The sequence below is a fragment of the Microcaecilia unicolor genome, chromosome 4 (assembly GCF_901765095.1).
Source record: "Microcaecilia unicolor chromosome 4, aMicUni1.1, whole genome shotgun sequence".
NCBI lineage: Eukaryota > Metazoa > Chordata > Amphibia > Gymnophiona > Siphonopidae > Microcaecilia > Microcaecilia unicolor.
The window spans coordinates 212,795,326-212,814,275 of record NC_044034.1 but is presented as its reverse complement, the minus strand read 5'-3'; the positions used below and the strand labels follow the sequence as shown (position 1 = coordinate 212,814,275).

General features: G+C 42.1%; 1 protein-coding gene across 1 annotated transcript in view; it reads left to right on the top strand.

Annotated features, from left to right (window-relative positions):
* Nucleotides 1–18,950, top strand: part of TSPAN32 (tetraspanin 32) — a 133,016-nt gene that overhangs the window by 98,387 nt on the left and 15,679 nt on the right. The window contains exon 6 of the mRNA XM_030201214.1: nt 12,857–12,958. Coding sequence (XP_030057074.1) covers nt 12,857–12,958 — 102 coding nt within the window. The remainder of the gene's footprint in view (nt 1–12,856; nt 12,959–18,950) is intronic.

The window sequence follows — 18,950 nt, the reverse complement described above, 5'->3', positions numbered from 1 at the left end:
TCACTCCATGTTGCAACCTCACCTTGAGTATTGCATTCAGTTCTGGTCATTGTATCTCTAAAAAGATATTTCGGAATTAGAAAGGTTTCAAAGAAGAGTGACCAAAATGATAAGGGGGTTGGAACTCCTCCTGTATGAGGAAATAGCTCTTCAGCTGAATTGAGGTCTACAAAATCCTAAGTGAGGTTGAGTGGGTGAAGGTGAATCAATTTTTCACTCATTCAATAAGTACGAAGACCAGGAGACAGTCAATGAAATTACATGAAGATACTTTAAAAACAAATAGGAGGAAATATTTTTTCACTCAAAGAATAGTTAAGCTCTGAAACTCATATCTGGAGAATGTGATAACAGCAGTTAGCATATCTGGGTTTAAAAAAAGGTTTGGACAAGTTCCTGGAGAAAAAGTCCAGTCTGCTATTGAGATAGACATGGGGGAAGCCACTACTGTCCTTGGGATTGGTAGCAGAGAATCTTGCTACTATTTGGGGTTTTATATGGAATGCTACTGCTAATTGGGTTTCTACCAGGTACTTGTGACCTGGATTGGCCACTACTGGAAGCAGGATACATGGACCATTGCCTGACCTAGTGTGGCTATTGTTATGTTTTTATGGCTATCATAAACAATCCATACTTGTATATAAAAGGTTTTCAAGCTTTTCTTCACAAAACTTTCTAGCAAACAGAATTTAAAGTACCTCAGCATGGGGGTCTAGTCTAGCAGTCAATAAACTTCAGTGTCGCCTAGAACTTTCCCAAAATCGTCACCAGTCCCCAAGTATTTTTATTTTGTTTTATTTTATCTGTTATAAAGATTCTCCAAACTTTTCAAAACTTCACATAATTAAATGTAGTACTTAGCTTTTGGTAAGCATGGTCGGGTATAGGGGGTTCTGCAATCCGAAATGTCACACGTTTTGCCAGCAAGCGGCTTTTTCAAGGATGACCCCTCAATGTTAAATGCCTGCCATTCATGCCGACAGCCACACTCTAGAGTACAGTTAGTTTCCTCTATTATTTTGGCATAGTGGTCTTGGATCTAAGGCTAAGGGGTGATACATTTATTCCTGACACTGTACTTACTAATGTTAGTCTTGTTTAGGACCCATTTTGTTCTAATTTACACTAGGTGTCAGGTACCCCAATAATACAGCAAAAAAGAGTGCTATCTGTTTTGTGCCCACAGTCAGCACCTTTAAAATCACTTGGGCCAATATTCAAACCAATTCAAGCAAGTAAGAGAGGCTCCTGCAAGTTTAAATCATTCAGGGCCGCCTAATCGCCGAAATTCAATGGCATTTAACTGGGCAGTGCCACTGAATATCAGCTGTAACCGGGCATCAAAAAAGTGAGCAAGACGGGTGGTACAGAAAGTGGTGTTGGCACCTGCATAGCTAAGCCAACAAATTCACGCACTTAGCTATGTGGGCTCCGGCTGAATATGAGCTGCAACCCACATAACAAAAAAATAATTGCAGAGACCTTCCAATCCCCTCCCCTCCTCTGGTCATGATCCCCCTTCCCCTGTGTCATGGGACTGTAAGACCCCTAACCATACAACCCCCCCATCCTCTCCCACCCTTTCAACATGCAGGATACTTCCCTCCCCCCAATTCTACTTGCAATCCCTGGTAGTCCAGCGGGAGGGGGGCAGTGGGGGCAGCAGTGAAGCCCACTCCCCCTAGCAGCTGCCTCTACCTCTTGTGGCAGCCTTCTGGTACTATGGCGGAGGGCGCCTGTGAATTTTGCGGGTCCCAGCCAATATTCAACCAGACCCACATAAGCTCCAACAGCCAGCACTGGGACAATTATCCCCGGATATTCATTTCTGCTGACATGACCCATCACTGGATATCCAGGGATAATTTAGCCAGCCATGGTCAGCATTAAAAAAAAAATGCTGACCACCACCGGCTGAATCCAACTGATCATTACCAGCTAAATATTGGGCCCTTAACTTTTAAGCTGATAAATTAAGATGAATTTTGAGCTAAAGGGAATGGGACTTTCTGTGGTTTTTGCAACTACATTCAAAGTGGTTTACATGGTGTATGCAGGTACTTATTTGTACCTGGGGGCAATGGAGGGTTAGGTGACTTGCCCAGAGTCACAAGGAGCTGCAGTGGGAATTGAACCCAGTTTCCCATGATCGAGGTCTGCTGCACTAACCACTACTGTACTTCTCCACTTGGGGGGGGGGGGTCAATATTCAGCATGGTTTAAGTGAGCAGGAGAGGCTCGTGCCCACTTAAACCACGCTCAGTGGGCCAGCCACTGATAGTGAGCAGCACTTAACCAGGTGGTGCCCCTTTTGGCTCTGACCATTGCAGCGCTCAATGGTTAGTGCTGGGGCAGTCCGGGGGCAGAGTCGGGAAGAAGCTGGCAATTATCTGGGCACTGGCCATATTCAGTGCCTACACAGCTAAGTGAGCAGAGAGATCTGCATAACAGGCAGTCCCATCTTTGACTGCTTGGCCAGTAGCCACATAACTTCTGGATCTAGAGACATGACCCTTGTGGATCACAAGTATAAGAGCCTAAACTTAGATGGGCATTTTTGAATATTGGCCATTTTCATCTTATATTTCTCGTTATATGCTGTCCATTTGTGCTAGTTTGGTCTCATCTTCACTCTTACTTAAAGGAACCCCACAAAGGTCTTCCCTGTGATGTGTACTTTCCCAGGATATCTGTTTTTTGTTGCACAATAAATTTTCCATTGGCCAGATGCAGTTGGGATATGAATCCAGAGCCAAGCCAGATCCTGGAAAAAACAGGAACCTTTGGCCATTATGCTGCTCCCTAAAACCAAGCACAGCATAGAGTACCTTCCAAAGATTGCTGGTTTATTTTTGTGGCTCCCCTTTCCCTGCTGTCTCTAAATGATATATGGTATCAGTCAGAGAAGACTCTGAGATGTGCTCCTGGGCTCTGCTATTGAGTGTGCAAAGAAATGGGAGCTTTATGAATCCTGGCACTTCAGTACCCTAGTGTCTGATCAATCAACATGACAGATGAGGTAGTTAATCAGAAAGAATTGATCCCTGTGGGAAGCAACAGAGGGGGGGGGGGGGGGGGGGGGAGGTGATATGGAGAATGGAGGATGAGTCATGCAGAGTTTGTAATAGACACAGTATCTAAAGTTACCAGTATTGGTAGCAAAGGCCTCTGGACCTCTTTCTGATTGAAATACCCCCTCCTAATCTATTTTGCTTTCTCTCCTGGTCATGGGAACACTGTTGTTTAGGCCTTGCAAATCTTTACATGAAATGTAGACTGTGATGTATGAGAGTGAAATATTGATAAAATGTGGAGCAGCTTTTAAGAAAGGACGTACAAAGCAGGACGTCTCAAGTTCTACCACCAGCCATAGGAGCCAACTTTTCAAAATGATTTTTGTTTTTTACAGGCATTGCGTTCTCTCCCCTCCCCCCCCCCCACCTTAAAATCCCGTCTGCTGCAGTCTTCACCTGGGCAGTGGCAGCACCACTCATAGGCTGCCTGCAACCTGCACCAGGACCCACCCCTCAGTCCCCCTGTACTATGCAAAAATAAAGAGATATATTTCAATTACTGTACTATAGGTTAACAAATACAAATAAAACAAAAAATAGAAAATATGATAATATCATTTTTATTGGACTAAATACATTTCTCAATTAGCTTTCAAAGGCCAAAACCTCTTTCCTCAGGTCAGGACAGTATACTGCTGTTATGGTATTCTGTTCTGACACAAGAAAGGAGGGTTTGGTCCAGCATCTATTTTCTCCATCCATGTGTTTTTTCTCCTCTTTTCCCTTTCCCTCATCTTTGTCAGTATGCATCTCCTTCCTCTTTCTTCACTCCCCTCCATCCATATGCATCCCTTCCTCTCTATCTTCCCTCTCCTCCATCCATGTCCACCATTTTTCCTCTCCGCCCCGCCATCCATGTTCATCTCACTTCCTTCCTTCCCTCCCCTCCATGTTCAGCATTTCTCCTTTTTCCCCTCCATCCATTTTACAAATCTCCTTCCTCTGTTTTCCCTCCCCTCCATCCATGTCCAGCATTTTTCCTGCCCTCACCTGCATCCATTTCCAGCAACTCTCCTCTCTCCCCTGCCCTCCCCTACATCCATGTCCAGCAACATTCCTTTCTCACCTGCCCTCCCCTCCATCCATATCCAACAACTCTCCTCTCCCCTGCCCTCCCCCCATCCATGTCCAGCAACTCTCCTCACTCCCCTGCCCTCCTCTGCATCCATGTCCAGCAACTCTCCTCTCTCACCTGCCCTCCCCTGCATTCATGTCCGGCAACTCTCCTCTCTCCCCTGCCCTCCCCTCCATCCATGTCCAGCAACTCTCCTCTCTCCCCTGCCCTCCATCCATCCATCCATGTCCAGTAACTCTCCTCTTGCCCCTGCCCTCTCCTCCATCCATTCATGTCCAGCAAGTCTCCTCTCTCCCCTGTCCTCTTTCCCCATCCATATCCAGCAATTCTGCTCTCCCCTGCCCTCCCCTCCATCCATATCCAGCAACTCTCCTCTCTCCCCTGCCCTCCCCTCCATCCATTCATGTCCAGCAACTCTCCTCTCTCCCCTGCCCTCCCCTCCATCCATCCATCCATCCATGTCCAGCAACTCTCCTCTCTCCCCTGTCCTCTTCCCCCATCCATATCCAGCAATTCTGTGCTCCCCTCCATCCATTCATGCCCAGCAACTCTCCTCTCTCCCCTGCCCTCCCCTACATCCATCCATCCATCCATGTCCAGCAACTCTCCTCTCTCCCCTGTCCTCTTCCCCATCCATATTCAGCAATTCTGCTCTCCCCTGCCCTCCCCTCCATCCATGTCCAGCAACTCTCCTCTCTCCCCTGCCCTCCCCTCCATCCATGTCCAGCAACTCTCCTCTCTCCCCTTCCCTCCCCTCCATCCATGTCCAGCAACTCTCCTCTCGCCCCTGCCCTCCCCTCCATCCATCCATGTCCAGCAACTCTCCTCTCGCCCCTGCCCTCCCCTCTATCTATTCATGTCCAGCAACTCTCCTCTCTCCCCTGTCCTCTTCCCCATCCATATCCAGCAATTCTGCTCTTTCCCCTGCCCTCCCCTCCATCCATTCATGACCAGCAACTCTTCTCTCTCCCCTGCCCTCCCCTCCATCTATTCATGTCCAGCAACTCTCCTCTCTCCCCTGCCCTCTTCCCCCATCCATATCCAGCAATTCTCCTCTCCCCTGCCCTACCCTCCATGTCTAGCAATTTCTCCTCTCTCCCCTCCCTCCCATCCATGTCCAGCGATGCTCCTCTGCCCTCCCCTCCATGTCCAGTGAAGCCCCAAACCTCACCTTCCCCCCCCCCCGAGTTCCAGTTCCAACCCCCCCTGCCCGACTTGCCCGCCCTCTTCTCCCTCAACAGCCCTCCTTGCCTTCTTGCAGCCCAGCCAGCGTTTAAAACTCATTTTACCTGACTGAAGTCGTGACTGCAAAGGAAGCAGAGCAGGCTCACCTTCAGCCTTCTCCTTCTCTCTCAGCATCCCGCCCTCATTTCCTGTTTCCGCAAGGGCGGGATGTTGAGAGAGAAGGGGAAGGCTGAAGGTGAGCCTGCTCTGTTCCGCTTCTTTTGCAGTCACAACTTCAGTCAGGTAAAATGAGTTTTAAGTGCTGGCTGGACGGCAGGAAAGCAAGGAGGGCTGTTGAGGGAGAAGAGGGCGGGTGGGTCGGGCTGGGGACATTGGAACCGGAACTTCGGATGCCTGACAGCCGGGAAAATATTGGGGGTGCTTGAGCACCCACAGCACCCACAGAGTCAGCGCCTATGCCACCAGCAGTATTTTACAACAGGATCTACCAAGCTAGAGCCTGTTCTGAAATACACTCAGGGGCAGACGTGTATGCACTAGTTCCATGCATCTGGATCATCAATGCAACCATCTCAATGGACAAAACACGACAGCATAAACTGATATGCGCCAGTATTTCAGAACATATACATGTATGTGACAGCACATACATGTATATATTAGCCATTTTACAAATATACATGTGTATGTTGCCAAAGCTGTCAAAGATCCACATAGCCTTGGCTGATATCACTTTCAGAAGGAAGGACAAGAAACATGAGGATTAAGAGACCAAAGGAGCACTGTTCTACATAAGAACATAACAATAGCCATACTGGCTCAGACCAATGGTCCATCTAACTCAGTATCCTGTTTCCAACAGTAGCCAAGCTAGGTCACAAGTGCCTGGCAGAAACCCAAATAGTAGCAACAATCCATGCCACCAATCTCAGGGCAAGCAGTGGCTTCTCCCATGTCCATCTCAATAACAGACTATGGACTTTTCCCTCAGAAACTTGTCTAAAACATTTTTAAACTCAGAATGCTGACTGCTGTTACCACATCCACCAGCAAACGTTCCAGAGCTTAACTATTAGTTGAGTGAAAAAATATCTTCTCCTATTTATTTTAAAAGTATTTCCATGTAACTTCATTGAGTGCCCCCTAGTTTTTGTACTTTTTGAAAGAGTAAAAAATTGATTCACTTCTACTCATTCTACACCACTCAGGATTTTGTAGACCTTAATTATATCTCCCCTCAGCCAAACTTCTAGGTGTCACTATCAATCGGCACCTAACCCTGGAATCCCAAATAGATTGCACCACAAAGAAAATGTTTTACTCGATGTGGAGACTTAAACGAATAAAACCTTTTTTCCTCGAGATGTTTTCCAGAATCTGATCCAATCAATGGTACTAAGCCAGCTGGACTATTGTAACAGTATCTATGTTGGTTGCAAAGAACATGTACTGAAGAAACTTCAGACTGCCCAGAACACCGCGGCGAGACTGATCTTCGGAAAATCTAAATTTGAATCTGCCAAGCCCCTTCGTGAAAAATTCCATTGGCTTCCCATTAGAGAATGAGTTGCCTTCAAGGTTTGCACCTCAATTCACAGGATCATTTATGGTGACGTTCCCGAATATATGGGATCCCAAATACATGGAAACCTGAATGCGGAGTTCCACAGGGATCCCCCTCTCACCGACCTTATTCAACTTAATGATACCATTGGCCAAACTTCTATCAAACCATAACCTCAACCCATATATATATATACATTGATGACGTAACGATCTACATTCCATTTAAACAAGACCTAAAAGAAATTTCCAACGACATCAACCAAAGCTTACATATTATGCACACATGGGCGGATGCATTCCAACTGAAACTCAGCGCAGAAAAAACCCAATGCCTAGTGCTCACCTCGCATTATAACACGAACAAATTCACCACCATGAACACACCAAAACTGACAATTTCGGACACCCTAAAATTCCTTGGAGTTACTATTGATCGACACCTAACACTTGAGAGTCATGCGAAAAGCACAACCAAGAAGATGTTCCACTCAATGTGGAAATTTAAAAGAGTAAGACCTTTCTTCCCAAGGACCGTTTTCCACAACCTGGTACAATCAATGGTACTAAGTCACCTAGACTACTGTAACGCACTCTACGCTGGTTGCAAAGAGCAAATAATCAAGAAACTCCAAACAGCTCAGAACACTGCAGCTAAACTAATATTCGGAAAAACAAAATATGAAAGTGCTAAAACCTTACGAGAAAAGTTACACTGGCTCCCACTCAAAGAACGCATCACGTTCAAAATATGCACCCTAGCTCATAAAATCATTCACGGAAACGCCCCAGCCTACATGTCAGACATGATAGACCTACCACCCAAGAATGCTAAAAAATCATCCCACACATTCCTTAATCTGCACTTCCCTAATTGCAAAGGTCTAAAATACAAAACAACACATGCATCAACCTTTTCCTAACTGAGCACACAATTCTGGAACGCGCTACCATGCAACTTAAGAACAACCTATGAACTAACTAATTTCCGCAAACTTCTGAAGACCCATCTCTTTAACAAAACATACCACAAAGAACAACAAAAATGAACTCCTATACATACATCCAGAATTGTCTTACAATACCTGATTGTTAAACTACTATTATGTTCTGTTATTACCATATTACCCAACATCCTTCTGTAATACCAAATTTATATTTTCTTATGTAAATCCACTATCCATGATATATTGTAAGCCACATTGAGCCTGCAAAGAGGTGGGAAAATGTGGGATACAAATGCAATAAATAAATAAATCTCTTTTCCAAGCTGAAGACCCCTAACCTCATATGAGAGGAGTTCCATCCCCTTTATCATTTTGGTTGCTCTTCTTTGAATTTCTAACCTTTTCTAGAACCTAGATGTCCCGGGGAGCAAGTGTAAATCCACACATTGAAGTTTTTGGATGTAGGCATGCATTCCCCTTCTGAAATGGGGAATACACATCTAATTTTTGGCCTACCCTAGTCCCATCCAAAACACACCCATGCCAAGTCCTCTTGCCATACACATATGTTTAGATTTTATACATGTATATCCCGGATTTGTAAAATCAGGATTTGGATGTTTATGCAACATACATGTCTAAATGCTGGTTTATGCACATCTAAAAACGATGCACAGAAAGAACTTGTACTCCAAAATAATCGCCAAAACAAAATGCACCAGTGAGCCAGGATAGCAATGACAGTTAACTATGGTGCAATAATGAATGGAGGGAAAAAAACCTCAGATGCCTCAAAGATACCTTATATTTACGGGGCTCGATATTCAAAGCGATTTAAGCGGGCACTGAACTAATACCAACACAGCCCATCCACTTTGAATGGGCTGTGTTGGCAGCTTGCGTGGCTTAGTAAACCGGGGGGGGGGGGGGGTTATGTATGAAAGTTTCTGTTGTATTATTTTAATTTGTATATTTTATTCTGTATGTTGATTCATTGCCGCCAAGTACATTGGATTGTTTGTCTAATAAATATTTAAAATAAATGCATTAACATTTCTCATTTTATAAACAGCTGCATCCTAGTGATTGTCCCCTTCTTTTCCCATCAGAGCCCTCAACCCTGAATATATTTACTCTAGCTCAGAAGAGAAGTAACACTTCTGTCTTAATTTTTTCCATATAGTTCCCCTTATTATATATGCATTTCAATATTAATTTGCCTTTCCAGAGGGCACAAAGCAATGTACAGGAGATTAAGCAAGACAATAACAATAAAAATGACAAGCATAAATTCATAAAATAAAAATCACACAGAAGATGTAATGAAAATTTAAAACTCTACCATCTGCTACTACCAATAAAATCAAAATTTCTTAGTACCAAGATAAAGTCATTAAAATAAATATGAAAAAAGCCATTATCTCCTATAGGAGGAAATATATGAAACATTTATTTTCTTCCCATGTGAGTCACATTCATTCCTTTTACTTTTCAGATTTTATTTCACATAGAATGTGAAAAAAAAAAGCTTGAGGAGGGAGATCTCAGAAGCTCCCTTTTCAGGAGCCGTTCAGACAGCTTTTGAAGAGATAGTGCTCGTCCTTTGAAAATGATATGCCAGCCTTTTGTGGAGGATCATTTTTATAATAGGCAACTAAGTTAATTGGACAGAAAGATGCCTGTTCTGGCTTTGTTTTAGAAAGGAAATTCAAATTGGAACTGAGATGTCCAGGTTGAGTTGTCTCAAATTCTGAACGTTTAACGGACGATTATTAAACATATATTTTAGACAAATAAGCCTCTAAAATATCAATGGATCAAAACAAGCTGTCTCTGAGAAAAGGTGACTAATGTAACACATCCAAAATGTTGAAAATGACCGATTTTTCATGTCATGGGTCCATTATTTATTTATTAGGATTTCTTTACCTCCTTTTTGAATAAATTCACCCAAGGTGGTGTATTGCAAGGTAATGTTTCAATATGTCATTGAAAAATAGTTTTCTTGTCACAGTGTCTCACATGAAGATTTGTTGATACACGTTCCTGGACTTCAGCACTAGGCTCTGCCAAAGTATAAGCCAAACAGGGGTTTGATTTACAAGATTTTCTCCCATTTTATGCTTGAAAGGTTACATGTTTGAACTCCTATAACTTTTTTATTTTTTTCACATAAAAGTATTTCAAATTGGTTGCTTATTTCTGATCTGAAGAAGAAGGGTTACCTCGAAAGCTAATAAAAAATGTATTAAGTTAGTCAAAAAAAGAAAAAGGTATCATCTTATTTTCTTTTCTATGTTTTTGTTTTATTTCTATTTATAACAATCTAGAAGTTGAAATTTGACCTTTAGAACTTCTCTTCAGTTAATCTCTATACTTCACACATACATATTTTGCATACTACTCCCATACAGAGATATATTTAAGTCTGTATGACTAGTGTGAGGCAGAGTCATGGGTGGGCCTGAATGAGCCATGGTCCCTCCACTTTGGTGTCAGGCCCTCTGCATCAGCAGCAGTGGCTCCATACCTATGAGAGGAGAACAAGAGGCCCTGTCAACATCCATACTACCCAGTGCCTACCCATGTTAACATTGAGCTCACCAAAAAAAAAAATCAATCCTGGCTTCATCACTGCTGAATGTACACAAATATATACAGATACTTTTCTCTCTCAGTATATAAACACTTATTTATCCCCCACAGGCTTCAGTCACTGGGATAAGCAGCATAAAATGTATTAAATTTTTTCGGGATCTTGCCAGGTATTTGTGACCTGGATTGTTGGAAACAGGTTGCTGGGCTTGAATTGCAAAAAAAAAACGGAAGTCCAAAAGACAGCCGGCATGGTTGAAAAGTGAGGTGAAGGAAGCTATTAGGGCTAAAAGAAACGTCTTCAGAAAATGGAAGAAGGAACCGTCTGAAAATAACAAGAAGCAACATAAGGAGTGTCAAAACAAATGCAAGGCGCAGATAAAGAAGGCCAAGAGGGATTACGAAAAAAAGATAGTATTAGAGGCAAAAAAACATAGTAAAAAAATTTTTGGTATATTAAAAGCAGGAAGCCGGCAAGAGAATCGGTTGGGCCGCTGAATGACCGAGGGGTAAAAGGGGCGATCAAGGATGACAAAGACGTAGCGGAGAGATTGAATGAATTGTTTGCTTCGGTGTCGGAAATGGTATTTCAAGCGGACGAGTCAGAGAAACTTACTGAATTCACAGTAAACCTGGAGGACGTAATGGGGCAGTTCAGCAAACTAAAGAGTAGCAAATCTCCTGGACTGGATGGTATACATCCTAGAGTACTGATAGAACTGAAAAATGAGCTTGCGGAGCTTCTGTTAGTGATATGCAATTTATCCTTAACATCGGGCGTGGTACTGGAAGATTGGAGGGTGGCCAATGTAACGCTGATTTTTAAAAAAGGTTCCAGGGGAGATTGGGAAACTATAGACCGGTGAGTCTGACGTCAGTGCCTGGGAAAATGGTAGAGGCTATTATTAAAAACAAAATTACAGAGCACATCCAAGGACATGGATTACTGAGACCAAGTCAGCACGGCTTTAGTGTGGGGAAATCTTGCCTGACCAATTTACTTCAATTCTTTGAAGGAGTAAACAAACATGTGGACAAAGGGGAGCGGTTGATATTGTGTATCTGGGTTTTCAAAAAGTGTTTGATAAGGTACCTCATGTAAGGCTAGAGGAAATTGGAGGGTCATGGGATAGGAGGAAATGTCCTATTGTGGATTAAAAACTGGTTGAAGGATAGGAAACAAAGAGTGGGGTTAAATGGGCAGTATTCACAATGGAGAAGGGTAGTTAGTGGGGTTCCTCAGGGGTCAGTGCTAGGACCGCTGCTTTTTAATATATTTATAAATGATTTAGAGATGGGAGTAACCAGCGAGGTAATTAAATTTGCTGATGACACAAAGTTATTCAAAGTCGTTAACTCGTAAGAGGATTGTGAAAAATTACAGAAGAACCTTATGAGACTGGGAGACTGGGCGGCTAAATGGCAGATGACGTTTAATGTGAACAAGTGCAAGGTGATGCATGTGGGAAAAAAAGAACCCAAATTATAGCTACGTCATGCAAGGTTCCACGTTAGGAGTTACAGACCAAGAAAGGGATCTGGGTGTCATCGTTGATAATACACTGAAACCTTCTGCTCAGTGTGCTGCTGCAGCTAGGAAAGCGAATAGAATGTTGGATATTATTAGGAAAGGTATGGAAACAGATGTGAGGATGTTATAATGCCGTTGTATCGTTCCATGGTGCAACCGCACCTTGAGTATTGTGTTCAATTCTGGTCACCGCATCTCAAGAAAGATATAATAGAACTGGAAAAGGTGCAGCGAAGGGCGACTAAAATGATAGCGGGGATGGGACGACTTCCCTATGAGGAAAGACTAAGGAGGCTAGGGCTTTTCAGCTTGGAGAAGAAACGGCTGAGGGGAGACATGATAGAGGCATATAAAATAATGAGTGGAGTGGAACAGGTGGATGTGAAGCGTCTGTTCACACCTTCCAAAAATACTAGGACTAGGGGGCATGCGATGAAACTACAGTGTAGTAAATTTAAAACAAAATAGGAGAAAATGTTTCTTCACCCAACGCATAATTAAACTCTGGAATTCGTTGCCAGAGAACGTAGTGAAGGCGGTTAGCTTGGCAGAGTTTAAAAAGGGGTTGGATGGTTTCCTAAAGGACAAGTCCATAGACCGCTACTAAATGGACTTGGGAAAAATCCACAATTTCGGGAATAACTTGTATAAAATGTTTGTACGTTTGGGGAGAGGATGCTGGGCTCGATGGACCTTTGGTCTTTTCCCAGTATGGTATTACGTATGTACTTATACTGTAGACATGCTCACTTAGAAAACTTCAGTCCTATATATGTACATGTGTGCACATTGGTTGTACCACAATTGCAAATAGGCACATTTCCAGTTGAATTTCTGCCTTCTGAACAGATCAGCCTATTAACTGTATGTTTTCCTTTTGCAGGTGGAAGACACCATAGTAGATGTTTATGATTTTGTGTATGACGAAGTTCTGAGGAACATCTCCAGGATCAGGAGGCAGGAGCTCACGGCCATTCACAATACAGTGAGTCTATATTCAACCAGAAGGTTAGGGTACACTTTTCCCACTTTCACACCGAGCTATTCCAGTAATCTGGTGGCCACTTCATGCTATTAGTTTTAATCCTTTCAAAAAATGAGAGTGCCAAAGATAGGCAAAGGCAGTCGAATGATAACACTTGGATTGTCCAAGTAATGTTGAGAGTTAGCTAGATAAATCTTGGCAATTCAGATTTCTATCCCACTGATATTCAGCCTACAGTGGTAAGAGCTGGTTTGCCGCTTCCAACCATAGTCTGAACTAACCCCAAATGTTCAGTGCTAGAGCATGAGCGGCTCCTGGCATTGACTATCTAGGTATGACCTCCAACCCGAAAGTTAACCGAGCACCAGCTGATATTCAGACCAGTTAACTCTCCCCATAAGGTTAGGATAGCGGTTTTTAGCTTAGATCCATTTAATTAATAATAACAAAAAAAATGTGGAGAAAAAGACCTCAGAAATACTGTTAATATGGAACATAATATTCTCTAAGAAGACAGATTCTCAATAATCATTGGTCAAAAAACTCCACGTCACACATATCCTGAATATCTTCATAAAACTTTTAACTGGTGTAGAGTCCAAGTGTACATGTGAATATAAACATGCCCAAAGTCAGAAAAAAAATGTTTTAGAAAATGGGAGTCATAGAAAACTTATCGTGCATAACTATTAAAGTGACTCTGCAACTCAGTCTTCACATTACAGATCTCTAACTGTTCTATTTTGCTAAAAAGCTGTGTCAGGGAATATTCATGTTGACTGTCTTCACAGAGAACATTATGTTCCATATTGACAGCATTACTGAGGTCATTTTCTCCACATTTTTAAATTATTAATTAAATGGATCCGAGCTAAGCCTGTGAGATAAATTCATTCACTACAGCAGTATCAATGTGGTTTGAACTTTGCCTGCTGTGTTCACTTTTGCAATATTGGTAATTGAAATCACCCATTATTGCACTGTTGCAAAATTTGTTGGCTTCCCTAATTTCTGTTAACATTTTATCAAATATCTGTTTATTCTGGCCAGGTGGACAGACCCCCACCATTATTCCCTTTCCCCCCGATGCTCAACCAGCAGCAGGCAGTGCTGTTAATATCTCAGCCGGCGTTGAACCTGAATATTAAAAGGCCATATCTGGTCGCAGGCATTGAATATCCAGGTTTTTTTTAAAGACGGGTAGTACTTGACCAGTGAACTCAGTACTCAGAGCTAACCAGCCTTACGTTAGCGCATAAAGATAGGACAGCTATTTATGCAGTCTTATTTATGAGGTATCACTATCGGGAGCTAACCGGACTCTGCCCCAAGAACGTTCCCAGTGTAGTCGGTTTAAAGATTGGTGCTAACCTGTCATTTTCAGCAGCAATAACCGGTTGAATGGTGCTGAAAATGACTGGATAACCGCCGATAAGCAAGTTAACAGGTCAGCGGCGGTTCCTGGCCAGTTAACTCGAACTGAATATCAGCCGGTTTCTCTTAGAATTTCTATCCATAATGAGGCCAAAATTGAGGCTTCGGGAGGCAGCCTGGCTAACTCCCACAGTCGGTAGTGAAACCAGAAATTCAATTCCAGGCCATATCCGGCAACAGACATTGAATTTCCTGGGGGGTGGGAGGGGGTTTGACCACTATGTACATAGCCAGTGACCAGCTAAGTTATAGAGGCCGAAGATAGCCCTACTATTTATGGAGGTCTATCTGGCCGCAGCCAATGAATATTGGCGTTAACCAGGTATGTTGTATGATGTGGAGGAGCATTTTCGATATGACGTCTAAGTCCAACTTTGGACGTTTTGCAAAAAATGACCAAAATCTGAATAGGAAAAAAGGTCATTTTCAAAAAAGAAAAACATCTATCTTCTTTTTTTAAATACTGTTTTGAACAAGGTTTTGTGATTTGGACATTTTGTTTTCTTGTCCATTTTCAAACAAGAAACGTCCAAGTGCAAAACGCACAAAATCAAGCCATTGGGATGTAGGAAGAGCCAGCATTTTTAGTAGACGGGTCCCCCAGACATCCCAAGACTATCCCTTACCTTGTCTGCTGAGCCCCCCCCCCAAACCCACGCAAAACCCACTACCCCCAACTGCACACCACTACCATAGACCTTACAGGTGAAGGGGGGCACCTTTATGTGGGTATAGTGGGTTTGTGGTGAGTTTTGGAGGGCTCACAGTTTCCTCCACAAGTGTAACAGGTAGGGGGAGGTAGGAGCCTGGGTCCACCTGTCTGCAGTGCACTGCACCCAACACTAGACTACTCCAGGGACCTGCATGCTGTTCTAATGGACCTGAGTATAACATCTGAGGCTGGCAGGTAATGTTCTTAATCACAATTATTGAGGGTGGGAGGGGGTTAGTGACCACTGGGGGAATAAGGGGAGGTCATTCCTGATTCCCTCCAATGGTCATATGGTTATTTAGGGCACCTGTTTGTGCCTTATTCGTAATAAAAACAGGTCTAGCTCAAAACATCTAAATTTTAGTCCTGGATGATTTTGTTTTGTTCCATTATGGCTGAAAAATGTCTAAGTCTTAGGAATGCCCAAGTCCTGCCTTGAACACGCCCCTGGCACACCCCATTGAGACTTAGACGCACTTCTGATGGACTTCAGAGAAGAATGTCTAAAAAGAGGTTTTGAAAATACTGATTTGGACGTTTTTGTGAAAAAAACTCCCAAATGTCACTTTTTGGACGTTTTTCTCTTTTGAAAATGAGCCTGCTAGTGAATTACACACTATCCAAGAAAAGGGAAATATCACTTTCCTTATTTCTTTAGATTTATCTGCAGCATTTGACCTTTTGGATCATTATCTGTTTTTGGCACGCCTTCATTCAATAGGCTTAATAAACACTACCCTGGCATGGTTTATGTTTTTTCTTATAGGGAGGGTTTTTTCATTATCCACTGCTAATGATACATTTTAAATTGTACAGCGCTGCGTAACCCTAGTAGCGCTCTAGAAATGTTAAGTAGTAGTAGTAGTAGTAGTAATGATACATTTTCTACTCGTGAATTACCTTGTGGAGATCCTCAAGGTTCTGTCCTTTCTCCCCTACTTTTTAACATCTTTCTCAGTCCACTTGCAACTTTATAACAAAATCACAATATACGTTTTTTTATTTATACAGACGACATCCTTCTAATACATCCCACATCTCCATACTCTATTGATTTAAAACCCCTGCAAAAGGCACTTACTGCCTTGTTCAACTGGCTAACTCCTCATAAAGTCGTATTCAACCCAGCAAGACAACTGCATATTGGATTACAGGTTCTCTCAGCATTCCATGAATACCTTTGAATTTTTTCAGACATCAAATCACCACTGTTGAGTCTTTCCATTATTTGGGAATACATATTGATTCTAAACTCTCTTGCGTCGGCTAAGATCAATTCAAAATTATCTGGACTTAGTTCATTACAGACATTAATACATGCTTTTGTCATTTCTCGATTAGATTATTGTAATATTATATATACAGGCCTTCCACAATTTCAATTATGAAGACTTCAAACTCTTCAAAATTCTGCAATTTCTCTATTGTTCAAAGCAAAACGTTTTGGTCCTTTTACACTGTTATTCCTTGAATTGCACTGATTACTTGTGTCATACCAAATCCAGTTTAAAATTCTACTACTTACTTTTAAGACTATCTTTATTTATTTATTTGTTACATTTGTACCCCACATTTTCCCACCTATTTGCATGCTCAATGTGGCTTACATGGTACCATAAAGGGGTTCGCCAGTCGGTTGAATAACAAATACAAGGTTGAATTGTGGTCGAATGAAGTAGGTGTTTGTCAGGCACCGTGAAGGTCGAAGGGAATGAAGATTGTGTGTTGTCCAGTACGATCATTAGTTGTGTTGTCTTGCTGGGTGTGGGGATTTACGTTGGATCGGTGGGGTAAGCCTTTTTGAAGAGGTTGGTTTTTAGTGATTTTCTGAAGTTTAGATGGTCATGAATTGTTTTTACAGCTTTTGGGAGTCCATTCCATAGTTGTGCGCTTACGTAGGAGAAGCTGGATGCGTATGTTGTTTTGTATTTAAGTCCTTTGCAATTTGGATAATGTAAGTTTAGGTATGATCGTGATGATCTGATTCTGTTTCTTGTTGGTAGATCTATGAGGTCTGTCATGTATCCTGGGACTATGCCGTAGATAATTTTGTGGACAAAGGTGCAAATTTTGAAGATGATACATTCTTTGATTGGGAGCCAATGCAGCTTTTCTCAGAGGGGTTTAGCGCTTTCGAAGCGTGATTTACCAAATATCAGCCTGGCAGCTGTGTTTTGGGCGGTCTGGAGTTTTTTGTGAGTTGTTCTTTACATCCCGCTTAGATTGCGTTGCAGTAACCTGCATGGTTTAGGACCATTGATTGTATTAGGTTTTGAAAGATTTCCCTCGGGAAGAAAGGTTTTATTCGTTTAAGTTTCCACATTGAATAGAACATTTTCTTTATTACTGAGTTTACTTGGCTCTCAAGGTTAAGGTTGCGGTCAATTGTGACGCCGAGTATTTTTAGGCTGTCCGAGGTAGGGAGGGTGTGTTCTAGGGTGTTTATGGTTGTGGGTTTGTACTTGTTATGTTGAGATGAGAGGATAAGGCAGTGTGTTTTTTCAGAGTTCAGTTTCAATTGGAATGAATTTGCCAGGAGTTCTTAATGTTCAGGTCGTCATTGATTTCATTGGTTATTTCTGTCAAGTCATGACTGAAGGGAATGTAGATTGTGACGTCGTCTGCATAGATGAACGGGTTGAGGCCTCGGTTGGATAGGGACTTTTCCAGTGGGATCATCATCATGTTGAAGAGTATTGGTGAAAGTGGTGATCCTTGGGGTACTCCACAGGTAGCTTTCTATGGTGATGATATGTTTGAGTTTGATATTACTCAGTAAGTTCTGGTAGTTGGAAAACCCTTTATCCAGTTAAGTACGTTCCCATCGATCCCGAAATTCAGGTAGTCCTGCATACATTTCTTCTTTAATCACTTCTTATACTCTATCCCATTCACTTCGATCACTTGATGCCGTCTGGTGCTTCCCTCCCCCAAACAAGCCCATTACAAGTCAACCTGAAAATCTGCATTCTGTTTTTTGGCTCCCTCTCTTTAGAATAACCTGGTGGCAGCCATTAAGGCAGAACTATCTCTTACTAAATTTTAAAAAACAACTTTAAACTCATTTGTTTCAACTTGTCATTCCGTTTAGCGTCCACTACCTTAGTGCAGCCAGTATCTGACAGATTTCTACACACTGTGGCTCTTAACTACAGTTTTTGATTTGGTCTTTATTTTAACTGTTTTGTAATTTACTGTACTTTAGTTAATTGTTTCTTTCCTTTATCATATGGAGTTCCTTTTCTTTGATTTTGTGTTTACCTTTTAGTTGTAAATGGCTTTGACTTATTATAATGTAAAAGATGTATATCAAGTTTTAATAAACATAAATATAAACATAAACATACGAAGTCCACTGCAGCACCCGCTAAGGTGCCTCACTGCTCTGCTGGGATGTCTGTGTGTCCCCTCCCATAGGTCCTAATGGCTTGCTTTTGTGCGTTTTTCTCTTGGACTTTTGTTTTTTCCAAAAATGTTCAAAAAAAATAGACGCACTGAGTATAAAAACATCTAGCAAATGGCCATTTTCTACACAAAAAGTTGGACATTTTTTCTGGTTTGAAAATGGCCATGTTTGCTACTTGATTTATAGATGTTTTCTCCAAAACATCCAAAATCGGATTTAGACGTCATGTTGAAAATGCCCCTCCACATCTTTTCAGCATTAACAGAATGAGAAAATGGTAGGAGATAATGCAAAAGTTTATTAATTACCACATGTTAATTTTGGCAATTAACATGCAGTAAACGCAAAATTTTGCCACCATTTAGTAAATAGGAGTCTTTTAATTTTTTTTTTTGTCTACCTTAATTTCAGCCCTGTAGCCACCTACTTTTTAGGTTTAT